Genomic DNA, 21484 nt, shown 5'->3' with positions numbered 1-21484 from the left:
AACAAAGGAAAAACTATATTTATAAGTTATATAAAAAATCAAGAAAATTAATTAAAATAAAATAAATTATTAGAAAACCCAATTTTTTGCTTTTTTTTAATAAAAAAATTAATTTATTCCAATTTTATTGGTATAATATTAAAAAGTTCGGTTTCAAAATGACTCATTGTGTACGATAAAAAGTATTCCAGTCGTCTTTTTATCGCTGTTTGTGTTTGTTTATCCAAAGAATTCGGAACAAAGTTGTCTTGAAATTCTTTTGTGAACTTTCCTTGTGTTTTTTTACTTATTTTTCCTAAATTTTTGAATAAATGAAGCATATCCGACAGACAAGCCAGTATAAAATCCTTTTTCTTCACTATGGTTTTAACGTCTTTCACCATTTGCGCTTCCATTTTTGTATCAACTTCGAATTGATTGCTTAGTCCCTCCATAAAAACAGTTTTAATTGCCATTTCTACGTTCCTCAAATCGTTATTCCGCTTCAAACTGCCACTTAAACTGACGAGACAACCACAACACTCGTCCGGAAAAGATTTGTAGTCACCCAAGAAATATCGCTGCATGTAAGAATAAGCAGCTAGGATGTTCAAGAGATTATATTTGATTGATTCAGCGGGAGGTTTACTCGAAATTTTGTTGAAAAGAACGATATCGGGTTTTATTGGAGGAACTGTTTTGCCATCAATGTACCACGGTTCAGGTGTAGGAAGGATATCGTTAATTTCCCCGGAATCAATTAATTTATGGAATTCATTTCGTTCTTCGTCGGTAAGTTTTTCCCAAAGCGCATCAGCGTCATTTAAATTGACTCCTTTTATTCTTTCCGACAAATCGAGTTCTTCTTCGTCATCCGAGTCGAGAGGCTCCAAGGGGTCATCTTTTGAGTATTCCAAATTTTTGAGCATTTCCATCATTCGTCGCTCGTCTTCCTTGTCGGCTTTTTGACCTCGAAGTTCTTCAAAAACGGATTTTTTGTAGAAATTTTCCGAACACGTTTCGTGTCTTTCATCTTTGTAGCAATTAACGGAGCAGTAATACTTGCCGCAAGTTGGACAGCAGTACTTTTTAGGCTCTGTTCCACAAAATTCGCAGAGTCCTTCCATTTTTTAATGATTTAAAATAAGATAAAAATTGAAATTTAATGGAAATCGTTTGAAAACTCGCTTTTTTTGTTTATATTTTGAGGAAATTGACGTTTATCACTTTGATTCGACTCAAATTATAACAAAATTTAAAAAATATATAACTTTATTACCGTTATTTATATATTTAGTCAATTGTAACTTTTTCCGAAAATCTTCTTTAATTTAAAATTTAAAGTAATTTGATTTTAAAACACCAAAAATTCGTTAAAACATATAATATTTTTTAATATTTCGTTATTTAAAATAGTAGGTATTTAAATAAAAAGTTAAAAATAATTTAATTTTTCGTTTTAACTTTAACTTTAAAATTTTAAAGTCACGTGACCAAAATTATTTTTTTTTTTCAAAAATTTTAATTTTGTTTAACTTTTATCTAATTTTGAGTTCAAATTTTAAAAAAATAGTATGTAATAATATGTTAAAAAGTAACGATTAACATACAAAAACGTTAAAAAAATACAAACAAAAAATTAAAAAATATTTATTTTAAAATCTTCATAGGACAAAAAATGAAGAAATTTAATTTATTCGTCTATTCTATAACTTATTATAAAAAATTAATAATTTTTTGAAAATATTTGAATCCCTATCGGAAATATGGACTATGTATAAATACATGTATAAGTGCCTATAGTCGCTATTCATGTATAAATATATGTATAAATCCATTGATATATCTATACTTCAATTGTATATTTGTATTAAAACATGGTTTAATATATGGTTTTATACATGGTAATTTTGAGCCAAAAGTAATCGTGTATATCGAGGTGTATAAATACATATTTTAGATATATTTTTATACACGGGGATATTCAAATTTGGTAAAACTGCAACAATATGTATAATATATCCATGTATATTACTATAGTAATATACACAGAGTTGTTCAAATTGCCGGCAGTCTTTGGGAAACCTTCAAAGGGAGAGGACAAGCTATTTTTGAGACAAAAAATTAAAAAAAAAATGTGAAATTAAAAAAAATAAAAAAAATATATGAAAAAAATGTGAGATTAAAAAAAATTTTAAAAAATACCTTAAAAATGTAAGAATAGGTATGTACTTTTGAAAACAAAAAATTATTCAATAAAAATTGCAATATTTTGGTTTGATTTAAAAAATTTTTTCCCCATTAGATCCTGTTCTACAAGGTAACTTGAGATGGAAAAACTTCGGGCTGTCGTATGGTAAGTGAAATTTTTTATTATCGAAATTTTTATTTTACTTCCTTTTCTTTTTTTGCAAATTTAGGTATTTTTAGACAAACATAGTTGCCGGCAGCACCTAGGAGGAATTGTACTGTAAAGACTAGTCAGCCCAATCTACGGAGACGATTTCAGTAACAAATACCTAATTCAAAAAATTGCATAAAAATTGTTTGAAAATAATTTTTTATAAATAAATAAACATAAGTAAAGTAAAAGCGAATTTAAATTGCATGAAAACCTAAAAACCTGCAAAAGGAGCCCAAAAAGCTATTTTATATAAATGTATAAACCCATAGCTATGATTAAATCATAAAAGATTTAACTTTTCTTCAAAATATTTTTTAGCTTTATACACAAAATTAGATATATCTTTATACATGGTTTTTTCTTATAGGGATTACAATAAACTCATTGAAAAATTATTAAAAATTTTTAATATTAAAAAATTGTATCAAAACTCACCAAAATTTATTAATTTTATCTTAAACACTCCTTTAACATTTAATAAAAAAAAAATAAAATAAAATAAAAAAAAAATAATTAAAAAAATTTAAATATAATAATAAAAGTATTTCTTTTAATAAAAGCTCATAAAAAATTTAGCTTTTTTAATTTTTCATGATGAAACATATTCATTTTTATTAATTTTTTCTTCAAGAAATTTTTATACATGATTCAAATATTTTATTTTCCTATAAATATTCAAGTTTAAGAGAGATAAGGAAACAAAGCCTATAATATTCTAAACGATCTAATTCATTTCTTACAAATTACTGGTAGATGCTGAAGTTCCTTATAAATAAGCCTAAGTATGTCATTTAGGTGCATATTATTTGAGTTTGTGTTAAAACAATGGTAACAATAATAATAATGTAATAATATATTAATTCACAATAAATTTTTAAATCAATAAGATTTAACAACAGAAAAAAATAAGTACAAAAAATACTGATGCGTTTAACATCTTTGTGTGTTTGTGATGATTAGAGATCACAATTAAAAGAAACTTCACATAAGGAACCCATATAAAGGAAAAAAAAAACTTAAAACTAAAGGATTTATGGCAACATTGCACTTTTTTTTGATAAAAAATTTTTTTGAGCATTAATCGAACGAAGGAAAATGTGGAAGTTGCAAGGCAATTTTCTTTTTTTGCGTAATTAGTTTTTTTTTGTGATTCGGTGAGGAAGCAGTTTATATAGTAGTACTTGTGTGAAGTGAGTAGCTATTCTATGAACTATAATTGGGACTAGTAATAAATATTCCTGTTTTAGCTGCCTTAGTTAACACTTTTTTTTTTGTCGTAATTATTTAGTAGTTTGCCTTTCACTTTGGTATGAGACCGCGGGCTTTGGGATAAGCAGTTGTTACATTCTTACGGGACGCTGAAATACTGCGAGATGACGTGCTACGGGACATGCTTGAAGCACGCGATGACTTTGCACGAGCTTTAATTTGATCGGCATCGGTATTTTCTTGGACATTGCGACGCGTGATCTTGTCAAGACGCATTTTCATCTGGTTCGCAAACGACTAAAAATGAGAAAAAAATTTTAAAATTTAATTTTTCATCGAAAAAAATCATTTCTTACGTCAGTTATATCAATATCATCTTCGGTTTGCATGGCTTCCTGCAGCACCGCTTGCAACGAAGCTGAAACCTTTGGATTTTTATATTCATAAGTTGTCCTTAATGGCATATCCAACTCGTAATTTAGCAGATTTTCGCCCTTGTAACGGATGGCTTCCTTACTTTTGTGCTTAATTTGTTGCAAGGCATGATCTGACATGGGACGACGACGTCCGACAACGGCAACGGGACGTCTCACCGACTGATTTTCGTTAATTAAATTTGTGCAAAGCGTCCATTCTTCCTGCTCCTCGTCGTAACGTGCTGAAAGAAAGGTAAAATTAAGCAAGTCGTCGCGATTTTTATCCTCAAATTTGGCTATTTTGAAGGAGGCGGCGTGGAAATGTGGGAAAAGGAACGGATGAAACACACAAAAATGACGATAAAATGGTTCTTACCACTGCTGTACAAACGAGATTTGACTTCAGCTGGCACGAAATTGTCAATAATCAGCAAGAGTCGCTTCAATTCCTTCACCAATTCATTTTGGGTGGACTCGAGTTCGCGTCTATCGCGATTGTGTTCGTCTTTTGTGTCGGAAATTTCTTGTTTGAGAGCCTAAAACGTGAAAAAAAGTTAAAATTTGATGAAATTTTGATTTTTTAGTATTAAAACTCACCATGCACTTCATATAACATTTCTTCAACTTTTTAGTTTTAAGTTCGCACTCCTGTTGTAGCGTCGTAAACGTCTCCCGAATCTCCATGGTGCTCTCCTCTTGCAATTCCAGCTGTTGTTGCATCTCAATTTCGCGTTTTTTCCTCTCCGCAATCTCCGTTAGTCTTCGATCCAGTTCCATTTGACGTTCCGTGTACGTATCCAAGATATTTTTGCCACCCCGAACCAACTGACTTTCCAATTCTTCGAGTTTTTTGGCCAGCGCTCCAGTCAATTCTCTCTCTCGTATAAGTGCTTCCTTCGTTTCGGCATCCAGTGCCGCAAATTTCTCCTCTTTTTCGTTTTCTTCCGTTGTCGTGTCCTCCGAGTCGGAAACTTCCGATTCGATACTGTGTTTGCGCATCTTTGGCGTTTTGGGCTTTTTGACGCGTGGCAAGCTCTTTTCGCGCGTTTGTCGTTCCGTAATGAGTTTCCGCAAACGTTCGATTTCCTCCTGATATTCCCGTAATTTTGCGTCTTGCGGATCCTCGTTCTTCACCGGTTTGTTCTGAATCGTCTTGGCACGATGCGCATAACGGAGTGTCGTCAAGGTTTCGTTGTAATTGTACTCCGAGGGTCCGATGTTGGCGATCATGATGGTTTTGGAATTGCCTCCGAGCGAATCTTGCAACAAACGAGTGAGTTTGGAGTCACGGTACGGGACATGCGGCGACTTTTCCGCCAATGCACTGATGACGTTGCCAAGTGAAGACAAGGCGCGATTAATTTTGCTCGCTTCTTTGAGACGATCTGCCGTTGCGCCAGTCTTGGATTGACGTTCACTGCCCGCCAAATCGATGAGATTCAGTTTGCCCACTTTTACGGTCGACGATTCGCCGCCCGTTTCGCACATTTCAATTTTTATCATGAAAATCGCGTGCGATCTCGAGCTGTGTTCGTTCATATTCGTGCGACCTGTGGTGCGATTTTTGTTTCCTTTTTGCATCACTTGCTGCATTTCGTCGGCACTTTTGCACAAAACTGAATGCAAGTTCGGGACAACGACTCCGGAGCCACGTTCCCGTAACTCGAGGACAGCTGTCGTGTTGGGCTTCAACAAATCGCGCAACTCTTCCATGTAAATTTCCAAATACGAGACCGCAACGAGAAAATTCATGTTTTGTGCGCGATTGATGTGACTCCAAATCTGCTCGAAAGTTCGTGGGATGACACCAATTTGCTCGGAATCGTTGCGCAAACCTTCCATCGTGAATGTCTTGCCGGTGCCAGTTTGCCCATAAGCAAAAACGCAACCGTTGAATCCTTCAAGGACAGACGACACCAAAGGACGTACAACTTCGTCGTAGACATTTTGTTGAGTGGCACTGAAAATAAAAAGTAAATATCACTATTTTTGAAGATATTTACTAATTTGATGAGTAAAGTAAACAAAAGCGCGTTACAAACGAGGTGTAAATAAAAAATCGTGTGTATGTCGATTAATTGTTTCCGCTCGAGTTGAGTCATCGTCGCAATAAAAATTTATTGTTCCATTGCGCGATCGAAATCAAAAGTTTATTTTCGATTTCATCAACGCAAGCGAGAAAAAAAAACCTTTTCGCGACAAGCCCACACAATTTTCGCACACCGCATACATAATCGCGAATGACCTCTAAAAAAGTCTCAAGTTACATTTCCGCACAAAAGCTACTCACTTCCAGTCGTAAACGGCATCGTAGGTGAACATTTTACGATTTTCCTTGCTAGATTCGCTCGGATTCACGACTTCGATGACGCCCCGTGACGGAAAAACCTCAACGACTCGCTGAAAATTGCCAGCCTCCTCTTTGTTCGACAAAGGTCTGCATCGCACGACCACCTGCACGCATTCATTGCGAATTGTCTGCATTGAAAGAAGAAATTTGCGTTAATTTGGGGATTTTTCGCAAAAGTTGCGGTGAAAAAGGCAAATTTTCACGGAAAATTTTTCATTCAAAATGGTTGTCATGGAAAATCAACCCTTGAAGAAAATTTTCCAACCACCCCACCGAACAAAAAAAAACTTACTTTGTTTTCCTTGTTTTTTGCACTTCTTGACATAATTCCTCAGTTATTGCACGTTAATTAGCTTAATTTTTACTTGTTACGAAATATTGCAGACGATTTAGTTGATAATTTTGATTATTTTCATGATTTTTTTTTGTGGAGTGCGAACTATTGACTAGAAACACAGCAACGATATATGAAGGTATTGTGATAAAAGTAACCAGATGGCTCCGAAATTATTTGAGGAGTTAAATTTTGGTCTGAAAATTATTTAAAAAAAAAATGAATAAAAATTGAATAAAATTAAAAAATAATTTAAAAATTAAATTAAATATTAAAATTAAAAAAAAAATAATTTTAAATAAATATTAAATAGTTAAATATTAAATTAATTAATTTTTAAAATATTTAAAATTATTTTTTTACTTAATTTAATTTTAATTTTTTAATTTAATTAAAATAAAAAAAATTTAATAAATTTGATTTATTTTTTTTATTTATTTTAAAATTTAAATTAAATTTAACAATTACCATTAATTAATTTTAGTATTGACCAATAAAAATTAATAATTAAAAAAATTTACCTAATTGAATTTTTTTTTTTTTTTTTTTGATAAAATATTAAATAAAAATAAAACAAAAAATTTGATAATATAGGTATTAATTTAATTGAATAAAAAAAAATAAAATAAAAACTAAATAATTAAATTAAATATTAAAATTATTTTTTTTTGTTCATTTTTGGCTCAAAATCTGTGATCGAAAAAATAAATTTAATATTTTTAATCATTGATAAGAGATTTTTTTCAGAAAAACAAAACATTAAGTCACCATAACATGCGAAAATATTGATTTTAAACATATGTAACGTACATTCGTGCAGCTCATACAACAGAGATGGATAAATGAAAATGTGAAAAATAGGCATTTTCATTGCTTTTGAATTAGCAAATGGTAAATTTTAACTCGTTTTCAGTTTTTCTTTACTTTTCTTATAATTTTAAGCAAGTTTTCATCAAATTCAGGACAAATTTTCACAATTTTAACATTTTTTCTTCATAAAATCCAGAATTAAAGAACAAAGAAGACATAAAAAAATCGGTACGTATGCCAACCCTACGCTCAACTCATCTGTCATTTGTATCGTGAAAATCAAAACAACGCAGTGCAAACAAAAATAATAATTTTTTACCTTTTCCAGTCATCGAAAAATCCGCAAAACACGTTTCCTCCACTCGTGTGTGCAAAAAGTGTCAAAAATCAATTACGGACAAGGCAAAAAATTTCCTTCAAGGGCTCGAAACCAGTTGTTTCCCTTTCACACACAAAGTTTCGGACAAAGGTTTATGTTTATATATTACGAAACCTTTCATGTCCAGCAACTTTGTTGTACATCGATGACCAAATGTGATAAGATCTGCACGAAATTCGGGTCATTTTAAGGTGATTTTATTTGTTTATTGATAATTTTTCGTGGAAATTCAAGTGAAAATGGGCAGTGTTTTGTTTAGAATGTGAATTCATCGTGCAGCAGTCGGTTTCGCAATCGATTCAAAACAAGTCTGTCTAGTCTCGAGGTATTTACACGGGTATGATGTCATACGCAATTCAATCGCAATGGCATGAACAATATGGATTGTGTGTGATTTGAATAATTTTTGTTTATTTTGTTTACATTAACGACGTTAAATACACGAAAAATGGTCAAAAAAGAGGAAAAGAAGAGTTTTTCGTGCGACAAGTGTTTTTTATGAACTCACCGGTTAATTATGTGATATACATTTGTATAGGTATAGAAGATTTTTTGATCGTTCGCTAAGTGGTTAGTGACGAATATGGATATTTTTATCAGAAATGAGATCGTCGCACTCGGTGAAGGTTGGGTTTAATTACATTTCAAGCGACATTTTTTCATAAAAAAATATCTTTTTTCATCAAGTGTGTTCTCTTTTATGATTTTATGTTTCATTCCAACCCACATAGTTGACAACAATTGAAATTTTACACAATAGATCATCAAATTTCAACATTTTTTTATGTTTTCTACTTTTAGACAAGTCAACTTAACACACAATGGGCTCTCTTATGAGCAAACAGTTTGCGACGGCAGCCCAAAATGTATCGCAAATCATCAAGGGACGCAAACGGAAGTACGATGAGGACGATAGCGAGTCGTCTCAAGACGAACATAGTCTCGATACGACCTTAAATACGCCAAAAAGGAAGAAACTCCTATCAACAACGCAATATATTTACCAAGCGCTGTACAAAGAATCCCGATCGTCGGACATTTCCGTGCGCGCTCTCGGAAAAACGTTCGAACTGCACAAAATCTACCTCTGTCAAAGTCCGTATTTCAGTTCCATGTTCAGCGGCAATTGGCGCGAGTCGGATGATGATTTTGTGGCAATTGAAATTACGGATCCCAATATCACGATAAAGTCCCTTGATATTGTCTTTGGATCATTATATCAAGACGAAGTTGTGCTCGAACCATTGGAAATTGTTGGAATTTTAGCAACAGCTGCAGTTTTTCAACTCGAAGGACTGATCGAGAAATGTGCCGAAGTCATGTGTGAAACAACTAACAGCGAAACAGCGGTCAATTACTACGAAACTGCCTGTTCGTATGGCGTTCATAGCGTTAAAAAGGTCGCTTTCGAATGGCTTTTAACGAATTTCATGGGATTCTATTCGAAAAGCAGCAAACGTCTCAGTGGAATTGATGTCGATTTGATGACAGCACTCGCTTCTAGTCCAAATCTTTGCGTGATGCAAACCGAGTTTTCCTTGTACATCATTTTGCGATCGTGGATGTTCTTGAAACTCTTTCCGGAATACACGCCGCCCGAAAAAACCGACGGTTCGAAGGAAGTTGTCCCGAATCAGCAACCCGATCACTCGACTTATTTCGCGAAACGTGAAAGTGACGTGCCCTTTTTGAATACGCGCGAGGGAAAGCAGTTTGAAAAGGCGTTTCGGGCACTGCGACTGCGGAATCTCTTGAATCACTACGTGGATATTCGGGTTTTGAAGCAAGATAAAATTATTCCGATTCAGTGGTTGTATGAGCCGGTGTTCGAGCAATGGGTTTATATGTTGCACATTGATCATTCGCTTGACAAGGGACCAACGAAGGACGTGGATGAGAGTATTTTTTACGAGACTTGTATGCGATGCGGAAGAATTTTGCAGGAGGAAGATTTCCAAAAGTGGCGATGGACGGGTTTCAACTTTGGATTGGATTTGGTTTTGATAATTGATGCGAGGACACTGTCGATTAAGAGACATCATCGAACGGAAAATGAGCGTTTGCTGAGTCTTCAGGTCAAAAGGCAATTTTTAATCAAGTAAGTTTCAAGTTTTTTTAATTGATTCAAATTTTTAATTTTAAAGAAATTTCGCTAGTTCTGAAAATTAAAAGTTTGGCTTAAATTAAAATTTATTTTTTTTAAATTTAATTTATTAGAAATTAGGCCGCTCCTAAATAATTTAAAAATTTTTTGTCCTAAAAATTGGTTTTCGCAAAAAAAAAAAAAAATTTTCATACAAAATTTAAATTTTTCCTTTATCAAAGTTTTTATTATTTTTTTAATTTAGATCAATATATGCTTGATTTAAAAATGATTTAAATACATTTAAGTCTCAATTGTTTAAAAAAATATTAAAATATGTTCAAGAGTTCTTTATTGAAAAATATTTTAAAAAATAATAATTTATGGAAAACATACAAAATTTATTATAAAAATTAAAAAAGAAAAAAAAAAATTTAAATTTAAAAACAAAGTCCAAAAATTTTAAGTTTAACAAAAGTTTTAACTTTTGTTTTTATTTTACTATGAATGATTATTGAATGTTCAAATTTTAAAATTAGTTGTTCTAAATTCCATTTTTCAAAATTTTAATTTGATTTTTTATTGTTCCTAATGTTTTTTTTAATTTAGGCGAATAAATTTAATATATCCATTTTTGTCTCCCCCCCTTCGGATTTTGTCGAAAAAATTCAGAAGGAAAAATAAAAATTAAATATAAAATACAAATATTTTTGACATATTTTGGAATTTTTATATTAAAAAATAATGAAAAATTACTGTTCATGGTAAAACTATACAAAAAAACTAAAGAAATTTGCTTAATTACGAAATGTTATTGAAATGTTGAAAAACATTTTTTTGAAAGTCACGTGACCAAAATTATTTTTTTTTTCAAAAATTTTTATTTTGGGAAATTTTGTTGATTTTTCTTTAATTTTTAGTTCAAATTTTAAAATAATATAAACTAAAATTAAATAAATGTTAAGAATCAACGTTTAACATCTAAAAACGTTAAAAAATTACAAACAAAAAATTCAAAAATATTTATTTTTTTATTTCCCCCCCCCCCTCGAGAAAATTCTCATGGGACAAAAAATGAAAATATTAAATTTATTCGCCTTAAAATTATTTTTTTTAATAATTTTTTATTAAATCTCATAAAAAATTAAATTCTTTCTTGACCTTTTAAATAAAAAAAAATTACAATAATTTTTATTAAATCCCTAATTATTTTTTTTTATTTTATATTAAATTTCAAAAATGTTCAAAAAAAAAAAAATTAAAAAATTTTTGAATTTATTTTTTTTTAATTTTCTAATAATTTTTTTTTCCAGAATCACATTAATTTCATTGAACGATCAACGACAAATAAAACACAGCCAGACAACAGACATCAAAAGCCTTTCATTAGACAAGAACGAAGAGGTTCACCTGCTGCATATGGATACCGAGCTTACATATCCGTTACTCATTTCTGCCAATATTCTCGTTGTGACACCACCGCAAACCCCGAAAACCGACTCGAATACGACGACGCAAGCTTCGCGCGAAATTCTACCGCAACCAGGACGCTCAACGCCAACCGTCAAGCAATCATAGTTTGATATTTTGTGTAATAATTAAGAGAGCTTCTAATTTTTCTTCAAAAGTATCTCTTGTCATACTTTACCAGTTTATTATTTCCAGTGCCAACTTTCAGGAATTTGATGTAAACACGCACACGAAATAATCTTTTGAATATTTTTGAAAAAATAAAGTTAAAATATACCAAAACTAACATTACTCGCATTCTAAGCATCAGCACACTTCTAGTTGTAAGATTAACAAAGATTTTTAAATTAAATTTTAAGTGTAGAAACTAAGGGATTTCTGAATTTTATTTGGAGTTGAATTAAAGTAAAATTGAAAATTTTTATTTAAATGTGTAAAAGTGTACTTAGTCATAAAAAAATTAAAAACTTTTTTTTTCAGATCAAACAAATAAATTTTATATTGCAAAACGATGCATTTTTTAGCCTTTTATTTGATATCAAGCTACATTTTTAAATACTTTTTAAGCAGAATAATTTACGAAATTTATTTTTTTGGAATGGAAACTTTCTTGACGCGTTCTTCCAAGTTCTTCACTTGTTCGTTGATTGACACTAAATTGATTGCGAAAGCTTCTTGGACCCCGTCGAGCAAGGCTTTGTTGTTTGAGACGCCACTCAAGATGTCGGCTTGCGTGGCTTCTAATTCAGCGAAAAGTTTACTAAAGTTGGTCGCGTATTTATGGAGAGATTCCAAGGCTTGCATGCGTTGAAGGATATCCGGAAGTATGGGAACGACTTGTTCCGCGGCTTTTGCCATGTCATAAAGCTCAGAAATCTAAAAAAAAAATTTTTTTTAAGAAAATTTTAAAGAAATTTAAATGAAATTTTATTTTTTAGGAAAAAATCGTAAAATACCTTCTGTTCACGAGCCGAATCCTGCGAAGTCCCACTTGCTTTCTCGTTGATGGCATCCATTTTATTCGCGATATTCGTTAAACGCCCCTCGATCACGTCCAATTGCGATGGTTGCAAAAGCGCTGCCTTTGTAGAAATTTGCTGCACAGCCTCGAGCAAATTTGTTGTCCCGAGAGAACTCGCAAGACGACTCAGCTTATCGGGTTTTGCACCTACCACACTTTCCAACTCATGTAAACGATGCTCCAGGTCCGCAATTCGTGTCGAACGCGCCAAATCATTTTCCGTGATCGTTCGAATGGGTGCCGATGCATCCGCCCCACTTTTCTTATAAGCCTCCACTTCTTTGAGTAAATTTTTCACATCGAGATCCGCGTTTTTGGCAGTTGTTTCTTTTCCGAGCACCTGTTCCAGACGCAAACTCTCGAGAAGTTTCTTCGAAGCTCCGACAACGTTACTGATTGCCTCGAAAGATTCCTTTTCCTCCTTGCTGGTCGTTTGTTCGGCCTTCAGCGCCACAACTTCCGTTATTAATTCGTCCATTTCGCATTGCAAACGACGATATTTTTGCATGGGAGTCTCTTTTTCACCCTCGCCCGCAAGTTCGTAGTCCACGGAAGCAGCATCGTAGCCAATGCGGATCTTTTTGCCGACACTATCGGAAAAATCGACCTTGCCCGTCAAGTATTTGCCCTTGAACTTGTTGAAAGAGTCTTTCGTGCTGATGTGCAAGCGTTCGATACACTCGTTTTCGGGCTCTTCTTCGTAAAAATCCGAAGTTCCTCCTTCTGTGACTTCTGTCTCGTAAACATCGGGTTGGTCGTGTGCCTGAAAATCGATATTTTTAATGAATTTTCGGGATTTTTAAGGTTTTTAATGACTTACGATGAAAGGCAGATTGGCAAATTTGGGATCAGCCATGATTTAAGAGCAATTTCTTCGGTAAAAACTATTAAAAATGCAAAAATTTCAAATTTTGTGTTGATTTTTGCTAAAAAGTGACATCAGATTTAATATTCTTCGGAATAAAAGACAGTTTTTTTGACATTTGTATTCAAAGGATGACAATTTCTTCGGAACACAAACCCCAAACATCAAAAAAATCAAAACAATACGTGTAATAAATTCAATCAAGGCCACTTTTTAATCAATTATTGAAGAATCTGACGGGATTCTCCCATAAAATGATAATTTTCTGATTTCACAAGACACAAGCTTTGCATCGAAATCAACAATTTTCTCAAAAATCAGTAGAAAAAGGTATTTTTTCCGTTAACATCTTGTACAGGAACTTTCACTAACAAAAAAAATTTCACAATTTTAGCGAATCTTTCCAAAGTGGCGAGTTTCAACGAGAGAATGCGACGAACTCAGGGAGGATATGGGTATCAGCCGGTGCCAACGAATAACGGCATGAACCACAATGACATGCTGGAGACGGAAAACGAGCAAATGTCGGAAGATCTGAAACGCAAAATTGGCGCACTCAAGAACATTTCCATCGAAATTGGCAATGAAGTCAAGTATCACAATGCGTTGTTGCGCGATTTTGACGACGATATCGACAAGACAGACGGATTCCTGAAAAGTAACATGAAACGCGTGATGCGACTGGGGAAAGGCGGGCATCGGAGCTACTGGTGTTACATGTTCTTGTTTGCGCTTTTTGTGTTCTTCTTGTTGTACATTATTCTGGCCTTTAGATAGTTTAGCGAATGAATGAATTTGTTATAAATATATTTTTATGTTAATTTTTTGGAAGAAAAAAAAATCAGTTACGGAATGAAAAATTTAATTTTAAATATTTACGATTTTTTGTCTCATTTTTTTTTTGCTCGAAACAACAACAGCTGGCAATAAGTCTGCCTAAGTCAGATAACATTTTTGATAATAAATTATTTATTATGCGTTTTTTCGTGTCTTCTGTGTTTTCGTGTCACATTTTCATAATGCTTTGCCAAAAGTCACCTTACCAAAAGCATACGAGCGCTTTTAAAAAATAAAGTCTTGAATTTTTAGACAAATGAAACTCAAAAATAGGTTCCAAAATTTTTTCAATTAAAATCTATTCTTAATAAAAAAAAAGTTCAAGTAAGAATTTAAGTAAAAATATAATAAAATTTTATTTATTAAAATTAATTTAAATAAAATTATTTTTTTAGACCAAAAAAAATAATTATTAATTTAATTAAATTAAATTATTAAATAATTAATAATTTTATAATAAACTTTTATATTATGCATTTTTTTTAAATTCTTAATTTTTTAAATGATTTTTTTTTTATTTCAAAAAGTAAAAAATTTTTGAAACCTTTTTTCAAATTAAATTTTATAAAAAATGAATCAAATGTTTTCTTTTTAAATTTTCTTTACGATTTTATAACTATAAAAAGTGGGAAAAATCATAATTGAATTAAAATATTTATAAAATAATAAAAAATAAATTATGTTGAATAATTTCGAGTAAAAACCCTAAGAATCGATAATTTTGGTCAAAATTTTACTAATTTTGAAGGTTTTCTTCATTACTATTTTTGTAAAATTCTGAAATAGAACTTTGAATTTTATTTTTGAGTTTCATTGGGAGCGACTTCATCTCATATGGAAATGCGTCACATCTGTCATGACGTGGAAATGAACAAAAACTACTTTTTTCCTCGTAGATACTTGAAAAACATCGTGACATTTTAATCTTTTTCTCGCAACATTCAGTACTTTTTTTGCGGTGCATGTCTTGCAAAACATTTTTAATTTGCAGCGAACAAAAACATGTGGAAGTGGGTGAACTGAAGATGTACTTCTTTTGCAGGAAAAAAAATGTTTAAATTAAAAATGTGACACAATTTTTGTGAAGTTTCGTTGCATGTCGCGCAACATCTGGAGCTTAACTACGATGTTTCTTTACAATTTTTATAGAAAAAAAAAATATAATACAACAAAAAATCGTCAAAAATGATAAATCTTGACTAAATTGCTAATTTTTTTTGATTATGATCTTGATGAATTTTTAAGCGATTTGACATTTTCAGTCAGTTTTCGGTGAATTTTTAACCAGAATGGTTCGAATTTTACTATTTTTGGTAATTCTAATATTTTTGACAGGAATTATCCTCGCAAAACGATATTATGTCATTGATTCCATCGTCGCTGAGCATTTTGAGGGTCGCATAAATTCTTCTTTTACTATAAAGACCAAAAATGGTGTCAGCAAAATTTCAGCAACAGTTGAACTTTTCAAACCTCACGACAATTTCTTCCTTCAAATTGAAGCAGTGTCAGTTCCAGCTCTTGGACCTCGTATCACACTCGTCAATCGGACCGTTAATTGCTGTCGGTTACTGAAAAAGAAAAATTCGAATGATTTTCTCTTCAATTTTTTCTTTAAAGCCCTGAAGAAATACACAAATTCAACAATTACCTGCCCACTTGCCGTTGGAAAATATTATTTTAATAACTTTGAATTCGATATCGGAGTTTTGCCTTCTTTTATTCCAATTGTGGATCAAAAAATTTATGTCTTTGCTCGATCTTATGAGATGCGAAAGGATGGAACGGAGGAAACCTACATGGCGGTACATGCAAATGGAACTCTGATGAATTCTAATTAGAACGGAGAAAAATGATCCATGATTTGTCTTTGGGACGGAAATAAATTATTTTCATTTAATTAACTCTCGCAAATTTTTTTAAGCCACAATTTTAATAAATTTGTCCGACTTGTAAGGCATCTCTGCATAATTTGCTGTAAAATATTAGCAACGTTTATTTAAAATGAAAAGATCTCGAATGAAATAAAAATCGGGCAAAAATGGTCAGTTATAAACCGCATATTATTTGTCATAAAAAGCTTACTCCAACAGAATCAAGTGTGCGTCTACATGACATGTGTTTTCATGTATGAGTGCACAATATGTTGCAATTAATCATATTTTTCGCACACACACACCCGAGGTCGACGAGTAATTATGATATTTTGTGAGGATAACGAAGCCAAGGGTACGCAGAAAAAAATCCGGGACAAATGTTGCGATTATTCGTTTAAATGTCACAAAATGCTGTGATATTTTAATTATTTAGTTTTTTTACGTTTGAAAATGGAGTGAGGTCATGCTTTTTGAATTAAATTAATTTTTTTGGTTTAATATATTCGTCAAATGTGGGCTTGTAGGAATTTTTAATTATATTTTTAGAGTTAGTATTCTGAATTCTATATGACTATAATATTTTCATTAAGATTTTCAAATTTTTTAATGGTTTAATTTATATTTTATATTTCTTGTTAGTTTGACTAACATTGACTAAAATTTTTATTATATTTTCTATTTGAATAGTATTTTTTTTAATTGATTGTTTTACTACTACAAATTGAAATTTATTTGAATATTTTATAAAAAATCGTAAAAGGCCAAAGCAATTTTCAAAAATGTTTTCGATTTCTTTCCATACCTACTTAATATTTTTAAAGAAAATCTCTAAGAGAATATCTCATATCGATTGTTTAGTTTAGAAATATAATTTTTTTAATTTAAAAAGATAATTATTTCATGAGAGGATCATTTTTTAAAATCAAATTTAAGCTCTCCTCTTCTATCATGCACTGACTTATACTTTTGAGCACACTCGTCGGCTTCAACAGTTATTCTTCTTGCTCAAAATCGTCAATTGCATTTTTTTTGCTCTATTCAAAACATTCCCATTTTAATTATAAAAATCTTTCAAATAAAAAAAATCATATTTTTGTCAATTTCGCAAAAATGATGAATATCTCAGTATTTTTCAGTATTATATTTTATTTTATTTGGATATGAAATCAATTAAATCCTTGCACAGGTTTAGCTGTTGCTTCCTGTTACGAAAGTTAGTTATATTCGTAATACTTTATTGCTGCAATCGAATGAAATTGTTATTCTGTAAACCTTCTTTTTTTAGTTCCGTTAATGTGTTTTTTTTTTGCTTTAAAGTCGATTGTATAATAAGCCACTAAAATCATTTTAATCAAACCTACCATTTAGTTCTGGACATAATGTAATTAGTCGCCGATAGCGTATGGAAGAAACCATTCAACTTTGAGGGTGACAGCACGAGTTTTCCTTATTTGGGACTTAGCTTGAACACTGTCCTGTTGCAGTCCTCCTTCTTCTGTTGTTTGACCTTAGTTTCTTGCCTATCTATTTTTCGTATGTCTATTAACAATAATTTTACAAATATGTAATATCAACTGTACAAACATTTTTCTTACCTTTATCTAATGCAATTCTATAGAAAATGGTGCTTTTCTTTTCCAATAGATATCCGATATACATATTTCCTTTCTAAAAGAAAATCTATGAAATCGAGAACATTTTTGATATTTGTATCGGCCTAATTGACTAAATATCACAGTTGCGAAAGAAATAAGAATTTTTTACATTTGAGCAAAAACAATCATCATCGCCATAGTTTTCATTTAAAAAAACTCAATAAGCGGTTAACTTAACTGCAAATTAAAAACACCTTAATGTCTTTATCATTTCTCCTCCATTATCTCTCACATGAGGTCAGACAATTGAGAAAATCAAGGAAAAAACCGCACATTCACCTGAAATTGCGTTTAAAACCATCTGTCTCTCCCACTTTCTCATTTAATCTTATTATTGTCATGTTCAGGTCATTTAATTCCTGTCTGTCTCTCGCTCGTTGTTGCAACAAAAATAAAATATCAAGTTTTTCCAACATTCGTTTAGTTAACTGCGACAATTGCTGCACAAAATGATAGACAGGTAACAATGCCAGCCAATTACGCAATTATCGCACATTTTGTGAGGATTGGTAGACCAACTTGAAGGACCGGCGCTCAAAAAATGGCTTGATCTGTTGACCAAAACGTTCGCTGTTGTACAAAAAGAGGTTTATTTTAAAATGGGTCGATAAGTAAAAATGTTTCAGTTGTTCACATTGCAATTTTGTCTAAACATAATTCGAATTAGAAAGGGTCCGATGTGTGTTTGAAGCTCGTATCACGAAATAAAATGAGAAAATGTGGACCAATAGTAGGAAAAACAAGAACTGTAGAGTGTTAATTAATCCAACCTTAAAACCACAACATGCTCAATTTCAGAAGATAATGGTCAGATTAAAGTTTTAAAAAGAAAAACTTTTCGAAAATTTTCCTCCTATTTCTATTTTAGAGGTTTTTTCGGTTGAAATTTGTTCACTTGTTTCACGTGATGCACGTTTGACGCTGACATTTGACAAATTTTGAATGACTTTTCTGTCAAATATATTTTCTGCTACGATTAACTTTTATTTTGTACATAAATATTTTCCCATCCAGGCATCGCTATGCATTTGCAATAGTTGTCATTTTTATAATAGTGTTCGTTCGCTTGTTAAGTTTAACGTGTTGGTGTAAATTTATGGGAATTTTATTCAGTACTGACACTCATCTATTGCCGCTACCGCTGCCGCCTCCTAGTTCGTAGGACAGTGTTTTTTGCTCGTTTAGATGCAACATATCGATGCATACGTGAGACGAGAAACGGAGAATGAGGAAGAATTTTTTGCTCGCTCGACTTGAGGAATGAAATGAAAATAAAAAGTTTCCTTTTGAAATATTATCTTATATAATTTATCGTGTATGGAGGTGTTAAAATGAATAAAATGAGATTATAAAGTGCTGGGAAGAAGATGTAGGTACCGAGAAAAAATTGAACGATTTTTCATGAAAAATGGGGAGACGATTTTATGATTTATGCAACAAAGTTTAATTTGATTTGTCTATCCGGTGGAAGAGTTGTCGTTTATTTTTTTTTTCTTTTTTGATTTAAAGTAAAAAGAAAATAATATTTTTTTAGTTTAAATTTTCATGAAAAGCAGTGGCAATAATGCTTGAATTAAATAAAAAAAAATTAAGAAATAATTATTTCAATTTAATTTCTAATCTTTTTGAATAGATTAAAAAAATATTTTCATATTTGAAAAAAAAATAAATAAAAAATAATAATTTTAATAAAATTTTCAAAATAAAAAAAAATAAATTAAATTAAATTAATTATTTTTTTTTTATTTTTTTTGTCTTAAAATGGAAAAAATATTAATTATTTTTTCCAAAAAAAAAAATTAATAATTATTTTATTTAAAAATAAAAAAAAAAAAAAAAATAAAAAAAAAAATTTAAAAAAATCAAAATAAAAAAAATTAAAATAAAATACTCACCTCGAGTGATAATTTAATTTTATTTTTTCGAAAAACAATTTGCTAAAATAAAAACAAAATGTCTATTAATTTTTGAACATCATACCTGAACATTTGCAACCAAAATAATGTCGATAGCCACTTTTTTGCATGTTCAATTTATTTGGTCAACTTCATTGTGTCACATCCATGCCAATGTTGTTGACGATGACTACGAATGGCAAGGCAACATCGAAACGACACAATAAAAAAGAAATTACATTTGCACAATTATGTGTTTCGAAATGTTGGAAAATTGATAGAAAATGCGTTCAAATGTTTTTAGGCAAAAAAAGTGTTCATTCAATCATTTGATTTTTGTTCGGGACTTGAACTTTATTTCATTTGTTTGATTTTTTTCTGCAAAATAGACAGATACGGAAGAGCGAACAATAACAATGTAATGACTTTTTCACTTTTATTCATGATTCGAACAACTATTGGAGCATCCAACTTTAAAAGACTTTATTTCATTGCGAAAAATTTAAAAAAATAGTAAAATGGGCAACAAAACCAGGTAAATTGCATAAAAATCGCTCAGAAAAAGAGCGAAAAAAAAACAATCCTTCAGGGAATTAATAATAATCCCATAAATACATAAACAAATACGGGTGACACGAGAACCGGACCATACTTGTGCGGCTTTACGTTGATGGTAAAGTCATAAATATTCATAAAATGTGAATATAATACCGAAAAATTTACCACATCATAAAATATCGGAGCGAAAAATGGTGTCAATTTGGCTTACGGTCCTCTTTTTCTCCCACCAACTGAATGATGATGATGATGGAAAAATTTGCATGTGAATGAGATTCTTTGGACATCGCAGCAAAAAAAGAATTCAAATTAAATTTTTGACTCACGGGTTTTTGTGTTGATTGCTCTTTACTTCCAACATCAATTAAACTGATTGATTCGAGTGTTTTTTCGCTTGGAACTACTTAAAATTGAATATATTTTTAAAAACAAATATTTCATCCGATCTGAAAAGAAGGAAAAATTCTCATTTAAATCGAAAAAAAGTCAATATTTCAACAAAAAAAGGAGAAGTAAAAGGTTGATGAAGAAGGAAATAAATCTCTTTCAATTGTGTTATTTTATGCAAATGAGATGACGATTTGCAATGTTAATATTTGAATGATGATGATAGAAAAAGTCTGAGTCAATATTTTGATACAACGGGATTTTATTTCATGAGAATTGAAAAAAAAGTTAAAAAGTTTTCATTTAAAAAAACTACCAACGAATATAACGCATTTTTATTTAAGATTGCTTAAACCACGTGATTATGTCTTTAACACGTGGTTTCTTTAACTTTTAAATCACGTCGTTTTTCAAAATTTGTCAACCAAGTGATAAATTTATTTTTTTAACCACGTGGTTTTATGAACTTTACACTTCGTGCTTCAATTATTATTTGAATTTTTACCCACGTGGCTTTAAACTTTTTTTAACAGTGGTTTATCCTTTTTTTAACCACGTGGTTAGTTTTATTTTTTAACCGCTTGGTTTTTTTGGATTTGTTCAACCACGTGGTTTAAAAATTTTTTGAATTACGAGAATTTATTTTGTTTGACCACGTGGTTCATTTAATTTTTGAACCTCGTAGTTAAATATTTTTTTAACCACGTGGTTAATTTATTTCTTGAACCACGTGGTTTAGAAAATTTTTAATTGCAAGAATTTTTATTTTTTATTTATATTTTTTAGTGTATTTTATTCAAAGTTTTTAACTACGTGTTTTGAAGAAATTTTTTTTAACCACGTGGTTTTGTTACTTTTTAATCACGTGTTTAATAAAATTTGTCAACCACGTGATTAATTTAATTTTTTTACTACGAGATTTTATTTATTCAACCACGTGCTATAATTTTTTTTT

The 21484-nt window shown here is 30.9% G+C and overlaps 5 protein-coding genes across 5 annotated transcripts; 2 read left to right on the top strand and 3 right to left on the bottom strand.

The window, feature by feature from the left end:
* Positions 1-98: 98 nt before the first annotated feature.
* On the bottom strand, positions 99-1171 carry LOC134838131 (zinc finger HIT domain-containing protein 2). The gene has a single exon (XM_063853602.1). The coding sequence runs from the start codon at positions 1104-1106 to the stop codon at positions 114-116; it is 993 nt and encodes a 330-aa protein (XP_063709672.1). The 5' UTR covers positions 1107-1171; the 3' UTR covers positions 99-113.
* A 1953-nt stretch (positions 1172-3124) lies between these two features.
* LOC134836069 (kinesin-like protein Klp68D) lies at positions 3125-6804 on the bottom strand. The gene is made up of 6 exons (XM_063851253.1): positions 6651-6804; positions 6299-6486; positions 4606-5968; positions 4385-4544; positions 3949-4250; positions 3125-3889 (listed from the first exon to the last, which is right to left on the bottom strand). Exons 1-6 carry the CDS (start codon positions 6681-6683, stop codon positions 3683-3685), a joined length of 2253 nt encoding a protein of 750 aa, XP_063707323.1. The 5' UTR covers positions 6684-6804; the 3' UTR covers positions 3125-3682.
* A 962-nt stretch (positions 6805-7766) lies between these two features.
* On the top strand, positions 7767-11797 carry LOC134833891 (protein germ cell-less). The gene is made up of 3 exons (XM_063848379.1): positions 7767-8072; positions 8683-9979; positions 11278-11797. Exons 2-3 carry the CDS (start codon positions 8703-8705, stop codon positions 11540-11542), a joined length of 1542 nt encoding a protein of 513 aa, XP_063704449.1. The 5' UTR covers positions 7767-8072; positions 8683-8702; the 3' UTR covers positions 11543-11797.
* Positions 11798-11915: 118 nt separating this feature from the next.
* Positions 11916-13408, bottom strand: LOC134833899 (dynactin subunit 2). The gene is made up of 3 exons (XM_063848392.1): positions 13276-13408; positions 12391-13218; positions 11916-12310 (listed from the first exon to the last, which is right to left on the bottom strand). Exons 1-3 carry the CDS (start codon positions 13309-13311, stop codon positions 12020-12022), a joined length of 1155 nt encoding a protein of 384 aa, XP_063704462.1. The 5' UTR covers positions 13312-13408; the 3' UTR covers positions 11916-12019.
* Positions 13409-13489: 81 nt separating this feature from the next.
* Positions 13490-14392, top strand: LOC134838162 (BET1 homolog). The gene is made up of 2 exons (XM_063853633.1): positions 13490-13650; positions 13715-14392. Exon 2 carries the CDS (start codon positions 13750-13752, stop codon positions 14095-14097), a length of 348 nt encoding a protein of 115 aa, XP_063709703.1. The 5' UTR covers positions 13490-13650; positions 13715-13749; the 3' UTR covers positions 14098-14392.
* Positions 14393-21484: the final 7092 nt, after the last annotated feature.

The sequence above is a fragment of the Culicoides brevitarsis genome, chromosome 1, assembly GCF_036172545.1.
Source record: "Culicoides brevitarsis isolate CSIRO-B50_1 chromosome 1, AGI_CSIRO_Cbre_v1, whole genome shotgun sequence".
In the NCBI taxonomy this organism is placed as follows: Eukaryota; Metazoa; Arthropoda; class Insecta; order Diptera; family Ceratopogonidae; genus Culicoides; species Culicoides brevitarsis.
Note: the sequence above shows the minus strand (reverse complement) of the source record. Positions and strands in the feature narration are given on the sequence as shown.